At 39.5% G+C, this 17,851-nt stretch overlaps 1 protein-coding gene across 1 annotated transcript; it reads right to left on the reverse strand.

The window, feature by feature from the left end:
* Positions 1 to 462: 462 nt before the first annotated feature.
* Positions 463 to 16,650, reverse strand: cacnb3b (calcium channel, voltage-dependent, beta 3b). The gene is given in 17 exon segments (XM_012866472.3): positions 463 to 507; positions 605 to 631; positions 633 to 776; positions 983 to 1,012; positions 1,014 to 1,043; positions 1,045 to 1,080; positions 2,041 to 2,106; positions 2,108 to 2,193; positions 2,353 to 2,453; positions 2,648 to 2,706; positions 9,382 to 9,462; positions 9,652 to 9,671; positions 10,810 to 10,862; positions 11,082 to 11,203; positions 11,300 to 11,422; positions 11,568 to 11,687; positions 16,566 to 16,650. Coding segments are annotated over 17 exon segments (1,170 nt in total). The 5' UTR covers positions 16,608 to 16,650; the 3' UTR covers positions 463 to 477.
* Between the last annotated feature and the right edge of the window lie 1,201 nt (positions 16,651 to 17,851).

A 17,851-nucleotide genomic window follows, 5' to 3' on the forward strand; every position in this document is an offset into this window, starting at 1 on the left:
TAAATTCCAATTAGGTAGGTGTGTGTGTGTCTGTGCCTGTTTTTGGCTTGGGATGAATTGGGGACTTTTTCAAAGTGTGCTTTGTCAAATAACCGCTACAGATAGGTACACACCATGACCCCTGCAGGGATGAAACGGTGACAGGAATCAAATTGTAGAACAGGCCCAATCGCTGACTAGCTCAACTATATGATGGTAACTTCTCTTCTTCTCCTCAGAGAGCTGTCCACAGAAAAACAAGATACTGACTGCTGACTACAACCCCACAGGACCCCACTTCGAAGCATCCCCACAAATCCTTAAAGTGGAAGCCATAGCAATCAAAATAAATAAATAAAATCCAGGATACATTTGTAAATGAGATTTCAAATCTCAGTGGGCCTTTCCTGGTTAAATAAAGTAATAATAAAGAAAAATCAAATATGACCTTCTTTTACTCATAAAAATATTTCTGCTCACCTACATCTGGGACTGGGATCATTCTATCAACTCTTGAGTCTCTGAAAACTATTTCGGACACAAAAAGGAGAGAGGGTGAAACTTTTGAAAGAATGAATAGAAACTAAATGCCCGTATAAGATTTGAACTGGTTGTGTGTTTATACCTGCTGGCTGGAGTTAGCTGAAGGTGGGGGTGACCAGATTTTGGTCCTGTATTGGGTTAATCGGGGCAGAACAAGGTAGATGTGTAGCTCGCCAGTAAATTTCCAGGTACTCTGCTAGGTGGTCACATGCCTCTTCAAGCTGATTCTCATCCAGGATTACATCAAACATCTCCTGAAGGGCCCAAAAACACAAAAGTTACAAAACATTCAGCTTCATTGTTTATTTATTATGACTTTCTGAATCTTTTTCCCCATCAGGCACTGGGACTACTGATGGAAACTACCCTGTTGGCTCATTCACATTTTGCTTATTAATAAATATATAAATAAAACATTTAGACTGAGATTGAGATTGAAACGAAAACAGGGGAAACATACGGGAGACACCTGAGCCAGCTTGTCCCCAGCCCATCATCTGGACATTGAGGTGCTTGCTTTGGGGACTTCCCTCGAGACTTTACCAGCCTCTGAAGAACCTGTAGGATAAATCAAACATGAATATTTAAAGTATTGTTCAAATTGCATTCAGTTAGTTTAATTTAACATATCTAGCCTGAAAAGTCCATAAATATTGTATCTGCAGTTATGTGGCTTGAGCAAACATAGCTTTACTGATAAACCTAAAGAACATAAAAAGTAAAAAAAAAAAAAAGTTAACATTTGTTATGAATGTCTTAGATGAAATGATAAAAGTATAAAACAATAAACAGTAAATATCTAATAAAATATTGCAAAACTAGAAATGAAACCATAAAATATTTGACATTTCTATCCAAATAAGTAAAAAATTATTAATTATTGATCAAATACAGTTGACTGTTTTCCTCCTTATTGAAACATACTTATTATTGCCGTTCTTTTAAAGAAGCACCATGTAAGATTTGACCCAAGCATTAGCTCAATTTAGATATATTAAATGATTTTCAGGTCAATATTGGCATGGTTGATGCTCCGTGTAGCTGCCATTCTCAAAAAAGTCGCCTATGTAACTTGAGAGGGTCGGATCAGTCCTTGAATGGGTCATGTGACCTATAGCAGAGCTCTAGGTCACATGACCCATTCTAGGTTACAGCTCAGGACTGCCACAACAACAAAAATGCAATAGATATGACAGCTGATCAGACATATTTTTTGTTCCTCTGATGTAGGATTTAATCTAGAGGGATGAATGTGGCCTTATCTTTCCAAGTAACTCCATGACTTTTAGATCTGCTGGTCCAAAGCTGTCTGCTATCAGATTCCAAAACACGGAGGGAGACCTGTTTAATTTAGCAACAGTGGAGTGTCTATAGTAGCCTTCAGGGGCACTAAACCTGGAAGTCCCTAGTCTAGAGCCCCTAGTGACTAACAGTTACACGATACTGCTTTGAATGAAAAAAGAGGAGAAACGTGTTTTGATTGATGTTTTTCGTTAACTTAATGGAACGTTACTGTACTTTGGGTGAGGAGACTTTAACATAGACGATGATGGGAGCCAGAGACGTTTTGAGGAGCTGGGCTGGAATGGTTGATGGTATCTGCATCCAGGACGACCAGCTGAAGAGACTTTGCCAACTCAAAGATCCTCTCTATCTCGCTTTGGACCTCAGCTGCGAGCAAACCAAACAAAATTCACATCAGTAATATTAACTGGAGTTTATTTTTAACTTAAGAGACAGGAGAGGTATTTATTCTTAGCTCTTATTGATCTGTACTCAGCAGAAAAAAAGACAAAAGAAATCAAAGACAGATTTTTTTTCATTACTCACCCAGACTAGAGCGAGTGTTGGATCTCTCCATTATGGCCTTCTTGTTCAGCACCGATCGCTTCGCTAGAGACAGATCAGCAGTCACCCGTGTAATAGTGATCCTGAGGAAGGATGGTCTTATCACATCATGTCCACAACTGTTCCATTTCAAAGGAGTGAAAGTGTACTCTCAGGGAGCTAAAAATAATTTCTCATCATGCTGTATCCTACCCACCATGAAATGCGATAGGCAGAATACCACCATGAGCTCAGACACAGTGTTTCTGTGGAGAACAGCGGAGACAGCCATGCTCACCTGCCGTCAAATCTGTGCTTTAGGAAGTCAAACAAGGCTTTCTGCATCATGTCGGTCACCTAAGAGACACAAAGGGCAAAAAGTTAGAAAACAATTGTTCTAATAACATATTTAGGACATTATTTATCCTATATTTATCCTTTTTGTACAGAACTGAATAAGTACAGTATATTTGTACCCCTACATATTCCTTTCGCTCTTCCTTTGCATCACAGTTCATGTTCCATATCAACCAATTTCAGTATGAGCTCAATATAACCTCAGTATAAATACAAAAAGCAGTTTTCAAATCCTGATTTTATTTATTAAGGGGGAAAAACCTATCCAAATCAACCTGATCATATGTGAAAAAATAATTGACCCCCTTTTCAACCCTGAATTTATTGCTATTAATCTCTTTTTTGGTTCAATGTCCATAGCCATATGCACACCTAATTATACCCAGCCATGAAGAATCAACAACTCACTCAGAGAGAACCTGTCTGACAACATACAATAGTCCTGAAGATCTCAAAAAGGAACATGTCATGCTCCAATCTAAAGAAATTCAAGAACAAATAAAAAACAAAGTCTTTTACAATTATCACTTCAATTCATTTCTAAAACTTCCATCCATCATCTATATCGTCTTATCAATGCAGGGTGGTGGTGGTGGGGTTTAGGGTCTGGTGCCTATCTTTAGCAGTCAATAGGCGAGAGACGGGATACACCCTGGAAAGGGCGCCAGTCCATCACACAACAGTCATGTTGTTGGACTGTGGGAGGAAGAATATTCAGAGAGAACTCACGCATGCACCAGGAGAACATGAAAACTCCATGCAGGAAGAACCCAGGCTGGGATGCTCCTTGGACCCAGTTTGAACACAGGACCTCCTTGCTGCATGGCTACAGTGATACCAACTGCACCACTGTACAGCCCATTTATATTATAAAATGTTTAACAGTACAGTCTGGAAAGGGTTCTTTGGTTTGTTTTGGTACTACTTCAAACCACAGTGAGAGAGGAATGCGACCAAGAGTTCTGCTCTCCACCACCGAATCCAGGAGGAGAGTATCTGGACATTGTTTTGTGACCTCATCTCAGTTGGGATTAAACAGCAAGACAATGACATAAATTACACCAGCATACTTACCTATTAATGGTTTAAAAAAAAATAAACGTTTTGAAATAAGATACATATATATATATATATATATATATAAACATTTGTTGGATGATTTAAACATTTGTTGGATGATTTGAAACTTGTCTGTGTGACTCAAAAGCAAATAATGTATCTTTAAGGAGTCAACCCTGAGTCAAACCAGCAACCCTCTTGTGTCACTGTCGCCCAAGCATGAGCTGAAAGTATTTATCTGCATTTCCACAGTGGGTGTCTTTCTCTCACGAGTAGATTCTGCTGTTGCTCTCACCCTGGTTCCCATGTGATTCCCTTTAAGTGTTCACTCCAAGTTTACTTTTTGTTTTAATCAATTCTTCGCTACCATGATCCTCCCAAGTAAAAAAAAAAAAAACTCATCATAACTCAGTACCATTATATCAACATTCTAAAATAGCCATACAATAGGGTGTGGTCTTATTCAATTTATTCTGAAGTCAACAATAGAAAAATGAACAAAAATGACCCATGAAGTCAGAACTACAAGTTGGAAATTTGGAGGTCTTCTCACCAACCCTAAACTCAAAATCCAACACGACTACTGCACATTTGAAGCATTGATACCTTCAGTAAAAATCAGTTGAAGTAGCATAACCCACCTCAACATAAAAGCATAACCCGCCACTAAGACAAATGTTTTCAAATGCCACCAAAGTGGGCAGTGCTTAGCGACATTGAGGGCTAAGTGTGAGGATGGGGGGTGATGCAGGGCTATGATAACGAAAGCATACCGTTTGAGCAGCGTTTGAAACAATAGGGCAGCACTAAGAAAGTTTTAAGATAGCAGAACTAGACAAGCTAACATGAAATGTAAAACAAAATGCACAGTAATATTAAAGTAGCACCCTTAGGTCCTGTTTATACAGTTTATCTGCAGTCAAAAGTTGATTATGGGTTTACACCTTAATCAGCATTTGCACTTCGTATCTCAATAAGTCTTCCTCACACATCATAGTACTTTTCTGGTTTCTCAAGTGAACATATAACCTTGCCTGCAAGCTGAATTCTTCCGGTAATTGTGCGCCCACAAACAAAGAATCCATCTACTGCCTCAACTGTTTGGGACCAAACCAAAAACGGTTCTGGCCAATCATGTTGCAGTATTACAGTTTAAGGCGGGACATACAGCTGTGACGAAAGCAAGAGCTGCCGAGCCCACAGCCGAACCAAAATAAACATGGCTGCGCAGGAGGATGCACGTGTAGCAGCTGCTATCACAACTGTTTAGTCAGAAACCACAATTTCTTCTTTGAAAGAGCAAGAAGTACTTTGACCAGCATAACTTGTTGTGGTTTCTAATGGCGCCTGCTGCTTACAAGATTTTCCTTTGATATCGTAATTGGTTAAAACCAACCTTTGGTAGGGGGGCACTAGGTGTCGCTGAAAGTTCTGTTGCATCTCCCTCCGTTTCCCAAACAGATTCGATGGGAGCAGATTGATAATGTGCAGAATGTATAGTGCTACACATGACCAATTTAACTTGTCAGGTTAACGAACATGTTCCTGTATTGTTCGAACGTACAAAATGCAGAAAAACTCTTGGCCTGCTGAATAGAAGGTTTCTTTGGACACTGATCAGCGAATGCTGTTTTCCTCTGGCAACTAAATGGCCAAAACAGATGGCCAAATCAGAAACAAAATCATCCTGTTACCATGGTCATCAAAGGCCCCAGGTCTAAATCACTCTACTGACTGCAGTGTGAGGAAAATGTAACTCCCAGTGAATTGTTTTTACATGCAACATGTTTAATTTCAGCACTCTTTCACTTGCAAGCACCGTGCTTACCTTGAATCTAAGGCGAATTAAGCAACAGGTTGATCTCCACTAGCTTTAGTAGTGATATGTTATAGATAATGCATTAAAGACAGAACATTTCAGCTAAGTAAGGGACACCACTAATGCTGTAATCATAAAATAGGAACGTGTCTAAATCCATTGATATTGGATTTTTCTAATATGTGGGACATGTTTGTACTATCTATTTTCTAGCAGCTGTGAAAATAATGATGGCTTTTATATAGCGTTGCTCTTCCATGATGACGCAGAGACACAGTGACCACAAGAGGGGGTGCAGGAGACAGAGGAAGGCGTCGATGTCGTAGAGCATAGAGGAGTGGCTGTATGCAATATGTACAAGAGAGACAAAGCAGACAGAAGAAGAGAAAAAGGGAGAGGGAGAAAGAGGCAAGCTGGTGTTTACCACTGGAGCATCCCCGGAGCACATCGCCACTGCAATGCATAAATATTTCACACACATGCACACAAACACAGACGGCTTGGCACGCAGTGTGTAAGATCACAGCGGCGAGATCAGGGCAGAGAGAAAACACAGCGGCTCAGAGACACACCACTCGCCTTGCATTTCAACACATTCAGCCACAGACTCGTTCCTCGCTGAAGGATTCAGGAGAGAGACAGAAATCTTTTTTTTAACAGGTTTCATACGCAGTAAGGGTGTTTATGATTTCATTTTCAAATATGAATCAAATCAGGTTATATGAGGAGACATATGGTCATAAACTGATCTAAGAGGCTGTCGTGTACATTACAGCTTCTGACGAAAGTGATTGCAGTCTTTAGTATCGCTGTCCGTTGGATGATGCGGGCAAACCATCGGAATCCCACTGGATCTGAAAATCCAGTCCAGATTAAACTGGATCTGCAGGTCCAAAGATTGAGCTCAAACTAAATTAAATGTGACTAATGCATGGCTAGGGTTAATTTGGTGTTCAGCTGAACCGTAGCACAATGTTTATATAAATGCTTGAATAGTTGTTGTTATCCCAAACAATTCCTATTATATAAATGTAACTTACAATAAAATAATGCTTTTTTAAGTTGATCACAGTGTCTAGGAAACTTTTAATTAGTAAATAATGACTTCCTGTCTCCCAAGGGTAAGAATATGACAGATGCAAATTTCTCTTAGCTACTCTTCAAGATAGGAAAACAAGAAAACTAAATGCTATAAGTGAGTACTGTGTGTTGATCTTAAGCTGTGGGTACAACAAAATGGTTTCTTAACTAACACCCTGTATATAGACTAGCCAGAATAAAGGTTTGTCTTGTTTTATACAACCCAACAAAAGTTGGACTCCCAGGGTGTCCCCATATGGATTTCCCGCTGCAGCATATTACAGTGTAGTAACCAGTGGCGGCTCGTCAACAGGGGACATTTGGGCACCGCCCCCATCAAAATTGTAGGAAAAAAGTACACAGTAAACATAAATTATGAAATGAAAAATAATGATTGCATCTGTTCTTTCATAAATATGCCTGGCTTTAGATTTTTCTGTGCTTTTTATATCATTCTCCATCCAAACAGATTCATTAATAGTACTTGTCAATCAAAGTCACGCTCCTGACAGCTTAGATGCAAAGGCGCAAATGGCTCCTCTCCTGTAAAAACCAACTCCCAGTATTGGTCCATGAGGCAGACACCGTTTCTACTTTTAAGACTAAGCTTAAAACTTTCTTTTTTGACTAAGCTTCTAGTTAGAGTTGCTTAGGTTATCCTGAGAAATCTTTGTAGTTATGCTACAGTAGGCTTAGGCTGCTGGAGGACATCAGGGTATTACTTACTTAGCTGAGTTCTCCTACTGTTCTCCAATTTGCATTGTTTGTTGTTATTTCATCTTTTACCTTTTTGTTCTCTGTCATTTTTTCTTCTTCATAGTTGGTACACCTGGTTTAGCGTTCTGTTAGCTGTGACATCATCCAGGGGGGGGGGGGGGGGGGGGCAGATCATCCACTGTTACCATATAATATAGAAAGGATTGCTGGATCAATGTGTGCTTCTGTGCTTATTGTGTCTCTGCTCTGTCTTCTCTAACCCCCAGTCGGTTGAGGCAGATGACTGTTCACACTGAGCCTGGTTCTGCTGGAGGTTTTCCTTCCCGTTTAAAGGGGAGTTTTCCTCTCCACTTTCGCTTCATGCATGCTCAGTAAGAGGGATTGCTGCAAAGCTATCGACAAGGCAGACAAATGAAGCTAAAGCGCAAGTTCAATTGAAGAAACTCATCGCCTGCCTCCATTCAATCAGAGGCCTATCCGCCTCTGATGTGAGCCAATCAGCTACGAACCGCACCTCCATGAAGCCTAATCAGCATCCCGCGCTCATCTTAAAAGCAACTTCAAATCCACGTCTCAGCCTGCTAACCAGCAAGCGCAAACAGCATCGCATCATGTCGGATTTTGAATCAGATGTCCGATTCAACCCACCCCCAACCCCTTCTCCACCATCGTAGCTGAGTTCATCTAGCTTCCAAGACGTTCCTCCATCCTCAACCCATCAGAGTGTTTTCTCCCAGTCTTCAGCACTCCCTATCACCTCGTTATTGGTCCGGCAGAAGACCACCATGTTGGGCCCGGTTCTGCCAGAGGTTTCTTCCCAAAGGGGAGTTTTTCCTCTCCACAGTCGCTTCAAGCTTGCTCATCATGGACAGTTCATGCAAACCTGTGTTTATCAAGTTGGACATCTATCTCAAACAGATCATCATATGGACTGAACAAACTTCTTCTATCTCCACTCCACCACAAGTTTCAGACCTGGGGGGAACATCCCTGTTCTCATACATCTACTTATGCATATTAAAGTATAATTCAGCATTAATGTTTACATTACAACGACAACAAAATCTGGTAACTTCTTTACAAAATAATACATTTGACAAGGCTTTTGCTGGTGGAAAAAAAGCGGATAGAAGAACTTTGACCGGACCAACCAGAGTTAGTAAGTAGAGCTTATTGTTACGTGTTAATCTCCGACCTTTGTTCTGCTTGGATGATGTGTGGATTCCAGGCTTTAAGGAATCTCACAGCTGAGCTCTGAGAGAGAGAGATAACATTTTTTCTGTTCTTGCAGAGTATGTATAGGCCTGGACCTTGCTCACAACTACCGTCAGAGCAATTACTGGCATAGAACAACTAGGACTGTGACAAACAAGGCTGGACTCATATGATGATCCCAGGGGTACTTAAAAAATGCTGTAGCACATCTTCCCTTGTTGTCAGGTTATAAATTGCAGACAGACCCATATGATGCATAATCTATGGAGAATGGAATGAGTTGGTCCAAATCTCTGAGTTAGAGAACTGCAGATATGTTTTAAAGTGAGATTAAAATAATAACTCATCGTTTCCAGGGTCGCCAATAAATACTAAGGACACTGTGTTTTTAGCAAATATTCCTAACTCTGTGTCATCTTGATCAAAAAGCTTTTGTTTTTCTGGGATGCAATCAAAATTACAGATACATGTTTGCTTTTGTTTGCTCAATTTTTTGGTTACCCGTATAGTGTTGTTGTAATCAAAGGAAATGTCTGAACTTCAGAGTCAGTGTTGTGAATACTCCAAGACGGTCCCTGATCTTGAGAAGAGACACAATTTTTAAAAAAATTCTCTCTTTCCTCCCTACTGGAAATCATTGACATTGTAATTTTAAAATCTTAAGATGTATAAAACTGGCCTACTTCTCTTAAACAATATTTAAACAATCTTTATCTAAATTAAATCTATTATTGTGGTCGCGTGTATGCGGTGACACCAAATAACTCTACAGGTGATCAACTCACCTCGTAGCCTTTCAGTGAAGGGCCCACCAGCACCACCGGCCTCATGGAGGGAACCACGTCATAGGGAGGAACATGCTCCGTCTGCACAGGTCATAAACACAAACAATGGGTGGAGGATGGAAGAATACAGAAATTCTGAAATGAATGGAGACACTATTTTGGATAGATGATTTGTTATAAATGTAAAAACTAGACTGGCACGCATTTATCGACAGACGGTGGACTGCAAGTTAAAGGATGTAGAGAGACAAAGGAAAAGGACAAACATACCTGTTTCTGCTTCTGTTTGGCTTTTAGGACAAACAGAATTAACATTAAACAAGATATTTTTAAAAAAACAAATCAAAATGCTACAAAGGTGTAAATAAAAAATACCCTATATAGTCCAGACTTGAGTCTAAGGGTTCTTACACATTTTTAATCACCATTTGTTTCCAGGCTCAAATTTCAAAATTGTAATATATTTTGAAATTTGATTGATTTAATGTACAAGTGTGCAACACATAAAATATGTTGGGTCTTATATATGTTTTGACCGTTTTGATAGTTTACCCATAGAGAAGCCTGAGACAGGTTGATTCTTCAAACAAGCTTTAAATCAAATGAGATTTTTATTCCTTTTTGTTTCATTTAGCAGAATTGGCAAACCATTGGCAAACAGAAGGAGGCCTTTCTCTGTTTTCAATTTATGACTTTTGGGGAAGATTGTGCTTGTTCCAGGACTGGTTTTATGGATTTCAGTCCTCTTCCTGAGTGGATTATTAGACCACAGAGGCAGTAGAATGCCTGATTAACTGTGTGAATAGGAGTCAGGGTGAATGTCTCTGGATGAATTGTGTTTTTGACACAATCGGAGAGCAGAGCTTTTCCATCTCAAGGAAGGTCGAAACCTTTAGTGGCAGCGCAATGAAACAGTCACAACTCGGCCACGTTAAAGCCAGCAGATCCAGCTTCTGCAGGATTTAAGTGATGTTAATAAGGTTTGCCCAGGGAAAATTCCCCCCATGCTGCATTGCTTTTTTAAGTAGGATCTAGATATGGGAAATAAAAGAAGGATTTGTGTTAGCTGTCATTTGTCAAAGCTAAACACTGCTGTAAGGGCAGTTAAATGTTTAAAGTGTTTTACTGACAACTCTTTAAATGCAATTACAATATTATATATATAAAATTATATTATTGTATTTTTCCACATTTATCCAGACCTGGGAAACATCTAAATCTAATTCCAGACTTTGTGTGAACCTTGGAGTCTGCGTGAGTGCTATGTTTAGCAGAGAAAAATTTCACCTAGAAACAATATGTTCAACATTCAACTTAAAGTTGGATTCTTCACAGCTGAAGAATCCAACAGCATGCAAATCTGATGTATGGAGAGCACCAAGTCCCAGCAGACAGAAAAGAAAAGCCGGCTCCTTCAGTCCCACTCACCTGCAGATGGAGGGGTGGACCTCCAGCCTCCCGATGATGCGTTTCCTCCTTTCCTGCGGAGCGACATAATGCAAAACTTTATTATGCGTGATGAATCCCCTCAGGAGGTAATTTAGAGGGCTCCAAATTAAGCTCAACCCATGAGCAAGAACTATTTATATCTTCACAAAGTTTTTGTCTGCTGCAGAGGAAGCTGGTAAAAATCAGGACACTGAAACTCAAAAATACAGAGTGGCAACAAATAAATCCACGAGAGTTGCGCGAGCTCTAACCTGGCAGCTGCTTTTTGTTCTTGTTTTATTCTCATGGCCTCCAGTTTCACAGGGCTTGGGATGAACGTGATGTCTGCCCCTTCTTTCACCAGCCGACCAATCCACCAGTCATTGTTATATTTCTGCATGTAATGAAAACACACCATGGGTTAGCATTAGTATTATTGAGCATTAATTTACTATGGCTTACCATAATGTTAAATTATAACGTTTATTACCTCTTTTATGTGCAGAAAGTCTTTGGTTTCAAAGTTAATAGCCGCGCCTTGGACTGGACAATCGTCATCAAGGGCCCCACAGTAACTCACATTGGTTTTCACTGCAAATGCTACGGGCTTGGACTGTTGAAGACAAGTATTGGAAGGAGTTTGTAGTGATACTCCAAATGCATAGACATAGAAACTAGCATGAAAGTAGATTTCTAGTATTTCTGATTTTAAAGAAATGAAACTGAATATGAGAAGAGTCTGATAGTTGGCGTCCCACCTTGGCTCTTTCTAGCTGCAGCTGAGCCTGGCGCTCGGCTTCACGCCGAGACGCCTCCTGGTCTTCCTCCAGGGACAGGTCGGAATCAGAGGGTCGACTAGTGTAGGAATCGGCTGAACCCTGAAAACAGGCAAAAGGAGAGAGAAAACATTGAAATCAAACTCTCAGAGGCGAGATGCTGAATCCATCTCAACATAGTGCCTAAAAGAGCTGCCTACAAGTGATTAGAATTAAAAGGCATATATCAAAGATTCTGCTTCAAATAGATAATATGTATCCTTCATGTCTGTCCCATTGTACACCTGTGCCTGCACCTGCCTGTCCTTTCCTGTAGCTTTCCAAAGCAGCCCTTCCCATGGGAACATGATGTGCAGGAGAACCGCAACACTAACAACCGGCACAACTAGCTCTGTTTATCCACTTTATTCAGACACAACATGTGTTTGAAAGAAATCCAGTCTCCAACCAGAAAGACTGAATATGGGAAATGCCGTAACAATAGATGAAGAAAACATCTGCCGCCGTATAATTTTACCGTCAAAACCTTGAATTCAGTTCTAAAAAGCCTTTGCAAATTGTCACGATAATTTTTACCCACAGAAGTTTGTGCACTTGAGTAAACAGACAAATGTCAGTCAATAAATAACTTTTGCTAAAGGAAAAAAACTGTTTATTTTCAGTTCAAGAGAAATTAAAGGACAATAGAAAATGTTGGCACAAGCAACACAGAAAGCCAGAGAATTGTTCCTTTATATTAAATAAATATTAAAACACAAGCCTCATCTCACTTATCCTCCCAGACCAATATTAGTCTGCTCAGCCAATATGATCAAAGATTCTCCTAGAAAAACTTAAACATACTTTACGGATTAAGGGGAAAGCATTAGTCTGGTTTAAATCTCATCTGCCTGACAGATTCCTGTTTGTTCATGTTAATAATAAATCTACAAACTCTAGGATCACGAGGAGTACCACAGGGTTCAGTCCTTGGGCAAATTCTCTTTACTATATATGCTTCCGATTGGTAGAATTATCAAACAGCATGGGACTAATTTCCATGTTGTGCTGATGACACACAGCTATATTTCTCCATAAATCCCAATGAATTCAATCAATTAGTGCGACTTCAGGCATATCTTGTTGACATCAAAACCTGGATAACTTTGAATTTCCTGCTTTTAAATTCCGACAAGACAGAAGTTGTAATATTTGGACCACAGTCCTCAAAAAATAAACTTTTTAATAAATCACTTAATCTGGATGGCATTAAATTGGCTTCTGGTAATAAAGTAAAATCCCATATTAAACAGGTTAACCCCTGTATCCTTTTTCACCGATAGAATATTGTTAATATCTTCACTTGATGTGTAATTCCTCACATATCGAGAAAGAGAACCTCAGGCTTATTTGACCTTTTTCCTTAGATTCTTTTTGTCACTTCCCTCCTTCTTTCCAGCTGCATCTTTTTTATTTCCTCAAGTCCCCCAAAACAGCTTGAACAAACATCTAGAGCAAAGAGTTTGGGAATTATTTATATATGATAGGCTGTTAAAGATGGCACAGATTCTATCAGAGTAGAAAAGAAGAACCTGGTTCAAGCTCAGAATGCTTCGCCCAGTTATTTTTGGCATAGTTCACATCCTGAAGATCGTAATGAAATCACCTCACCTTACAGCTTAACACTGCGTTAACATGATATATCATCATGTTACCTAGGAAGCTACACACTTTCTGTAATCATCAACGGATTCTGAACATTTGATCAATTTCAGAAATCATTGAATTTGTTTAAACCTTTTGATTTCATGCTACAGATTTGGTTTTTAAACATAGTCCACAAATTCCTCATGGAGCAGATGTGAGGACCTTCAATAGGCCATTCCAAAACCCCGCATCATCCACTCCAAAACCAGTTTGGATGTGTGTTTAGGATCATTGCCCAGTTGGAAAACTCACGTTGAAGAATCTGGATATGGTTGACCTTCATAATTCCATCTAGTTTCTTCAGTTCAACTTTCTGAATGGCAGAAAAACAGCTCCACTGCATGATTCTACCACCACCGTGCTTAACAGCTGGTACATTCTTCTGAGTTTTAAAAGCCTAACCTCGACTTATCTAAAAGGTTTTTCTTGTTATTGTGCCCAAATAGCTCAATCTTTATCTCAGCCACGGATTTCAGCCTAGCTTGAAGGGGATTAAATCTGGACTAAGGACCTGTTTGTTTTGTTGGCAACCTTTGGATCTACAGAGATGTGATATGTCAGCAAAACAAGCAAATCTTTTTAATGATGGCAAACCTGTAAATGTTGATCACTTAGAAGGAGTTATCAGGTTTTGGCCTCGATAATTTAAGGGACTGTCTAGAACCTCAATCAAAAAATATGTAGTTAAATGTATTTAGATACTTAGACCCTCAACCCTGTGTGAATAATTTTTAAACAATATTAAAAATACCAACTTGAACAAATGTTTAAAGAAACTATTTTCCATAAACAAATATTTCAAGAACAATAAAATAAACTAAAGTCTCAAGGTTCATCACTAATGAGTGTGTCACAGACAAACGCATTTAGAAGAAAACAGTAGATGAAACAATTTATTAAGTAAAGAAGAGATGATTTGCTACTTTAACCAACCCTACTTCAAACTTTAAAGCCATACAAGATGTCTCTCTTGCATGTTTAAACTCAGGTAACCTGATGAAATGGTGCCCTGCCTCCATTTCTAACTATTTATCCTTCAGCCCTGGTCTTTAGCTTTTATAAAACAACTTGATATTCATGAGTATTTTTGACAGTAGAAAAGTTATATAAAAAACACAGCATTAAATTTGAGTAGATTAACTGGGTTTAGTTTATTTTTACATTTTTAAATAAGTGGTTTAGCAAAACCAAGTGTGTCACAATAGCTGATGCCTCTAAGATCAATTTGTGTTTTGTAATGTATAATTCATTTTATCAAGATGATCAAAAATGTTTAGCAAGTCTTAATTAGAAATCCATCACTTCTTATTTCTCTTGGGCATATTTAAGATGCGGCATTTTCATTAGCCACACTTCAAAATAGGAACGATAAAAACATATCCCAAGGGATGTTTTCAACGGATGTGTTTTTATCTTTATAAGTAAGGAAATACATATTAAAAGTTTTTTTTTTTTTACTAACGTGTACATATATTTAATCATAACAGTAAGTCAAAAGTTTAAAACAACTGGGACTTTGACAACCTGGCCTGAAAGAGGATGGTTTATCATGCTACCATACAATGTAAGGAGGATGGTAAGGGAGGTTAAGCAAAACTCTAAAACTCTTTGCTATGAAATTCAGCGGAAACTTTGCACATTATGCTGCTATTCTGGTGCACTGAGTACAGACATCAATGGGTGTCAAAAACACATTGTGGACATACTTTTTCGCCGTTAAACAGCTGTCCAGTAGTAGACACAGGCAAACAAATCAAAAACAAATCACCAGCAACGCGCTGTTTATGTGCAAACAACTCGTCAGCAACACACCAGAGTTTCAAGTCATGATTTTACCATTTTTGGCATTCCATATAGAGCAACATCCAAACTTGTGCAGCTGTCATACAGTCTGTGTCTGCTGCAAAGAAGCTTTAATATTGATCTGTAAAAGCAACATCCCAGTAACTATTTTCAAGTGAACACACAACTGTAAACTCTTTGAAAGGGCTTAAGCATATATTTGAGATTCATAGGAACAAAACATCTTTGACAGATTGTTAAACTTTGGATCTTCAGCACAAGAAAAAGTGCTTTAATCCAGTGAGATACAGGGCTGCTATAAATGCTATGGTAGTTTAGTTCAAACCCCAGATGTTACATCCCAACTGTGGGAGATGTCGGGTTGAAATGATGCATCTGTCTGTCTTTGCTCCTCCTTTTCATGACATAAACATTCATGATGGGATAACATAGTCACAGAAATGGCTGATGTGTCTATCCATTGTCTTGTTAAACAACAAACACCTACTGTACCCAGTAATCCATGCTCTTCCTCTGAGCGAGGAAACAAACTGATAATGAGAAAGCCCTCACATGCTGGAAGTCCCACCAGAGACTGAAACACGAGATGATGACACTGCAGCAGTTGTATATCCCCCCCAGTAGAGGGCAGCACAGTCACATGTGCTATACATGACATGACTACCCCATCACCACACACACACACACACACACACACACACACACACACACACACACACACACACACACACACACACACACACACACACACACACATACATACACACACAAAGAACCCAAAAAGCAGTCACAAAACGATGTATAAATAAACAAAACAAGGTCAAGGGTACACAAAATGACCACAATGACACATAGCAATTCTGTCATTTGTAACATTCAATAAAAGGACAAAAACAACATAGTATAAATAAGTAAATAAGCAAATAACTGGGAAAAAAATGACAGTATGAAACATTTCAGAGTTACACACACAGACATCCCTGGGAGGTTAGGGATATATAGCTGCAAGCTGCACAACAGTTGCATGTGCATTTTTATGCCTGTTATTCATCTCTTTGAGTCCAGATGTGCGGGTCCTCAGCGGGACAGGGACCCTACACACTGCCCCGTGTTGATTCAAAATACGTTCATAGCCGAGAGAACGGACTTTTAAAACAAACTATTGACCCAAATTGATGAGGTTCAACAGATGAGCCACTCAGTGAGTCACAATCTCAGTGTAATGCCACAATTCAAGCTGAACACATTTAATACGAGCGAACCAATTGCATGTGTTCAGTTCAGCATGTCATCACTGGGGGAAGAAAAAGAAAAGAGAGACAAGAGGGGAGATGCAGGCAAAGTGACTGAACCCCGCGCACACTTCTGACGAAACAACAGTGAAGTCCCCTGAATGTCTCAGCAGCCATTTAGAAGACTCGTGGACGAAAAGGCTGAGTTTGCATGCAGGGAGGTTTTCTCTCAGTAAAGGAGGCAGCGATAGGAGCGTACCTTGTTGATCAGTCCTGTAGCACTCGAGTCGGAGGCAGACATGATTCTGCTGCCAGTGCTCTCTTCTCCCCATGGCACAGAAAAAACAAAAAAAAAAACAGCGGAAACCTCCTCCCCTCCGGCCGTGGTTACAGTGAGGGGAGCACAGTGAGGGAGGGAGGCGCGCTCTGGATAAGTGCTTCACAGCCATTGCTGGCTGCCTCAATACTCATTTCCCATAGAAAATTGATGCCCCGACTGCAGCACTGGCGTGTACACTCCAGCACACTTTTGATGTTGTGTTGGATTCTCCATTTCTAGCATCCAGACGTATCAGAAAGCGAGTCTCCTCATGTTTCTGTTATACAAGTTGCCCTACCATGCCTCAGACCTCAATGAAGCATCATAACCCTTGCGGTTCACATTGAGTCTAATTATTTTACAGAAACAAATCTCTATGAGTATACCAGAATTCCCTGAGGTGCTAAGTCCCTGTATGAAGGTAAGGACAAGCTTGTGTCTGAATGGCACCAATGACATGTAAAGTCATTCAAAGTGCTTCTTGTGAAAAAAAAGGAACAGGAAATATGTCAAAGGAAAAGCAGGAAAGTAAAGTGTAACATAAAAACAAAGAAAACAACTAGCCAACACATGACAAGAATTAACCTATGAAACAAAGTTTGATCTGTAAGGACAACTTTCAATAAAAAAACTTTATTTTTCTAACGTGATTTAAAGGAGCTTACGTTTCTGCGTATCTCAGGTTTTGTGGGAGTTTGTTCCAGAGCCTTGAGGCATAGAAAACTAGATGCTGCCTCCACTTGGTTAGTCCTGAGGATACTGAGTAAAACATGTCTCTAAATACCTGAGAGATCTACACGGTTAATACTTTACCAGCAGCTCTGGAATGTTTTTGGGCCTGAGGCCGTTCACCGCTTTATCAACTTAACATTCCCCCTTTTACAAACAGAGAGTTAGTGCAGTGATTGAAAGACTGATGTATTAACATCCGGTTTCCTGGTTTGGGTGAGGACTCTGGGGCAGTATTTTGGATGAGCTGCAGCTGCCCTATTGATTTCTTATTATTTTTGTACACAAACATCATTACAACAATTTACCCACTGAAAATAACTTGTATTAGTTTTTATGTGTGCCAGCTGATGTAACATACTTTTTCAGGATGTTAAAGGTCTTCTGTTTAGGTATGAGCATTTTCTTTATAATGACACCAAGACATTTTTATGCTCTGTGGTTTTTAACCTTACTGGGTCAACAACTTCACAACTTCGAGAACAAAAACAATGATT

Source organism: Fundulus heteroclitus, chromosome 1 (genome assembly GCF_011125445.2).
Source record: "Fundulus heteroclitus isolate FHET01 chromosome 1, MU-UCD_Fhet_4.1, whole genome shotgun sequence".
NCBI lineage: Eukaryota > Metazoa > Chordata > Actinopteri > Cyprinodontiformes > Fundulidae > Fundulus > Fundulus heteroclitus.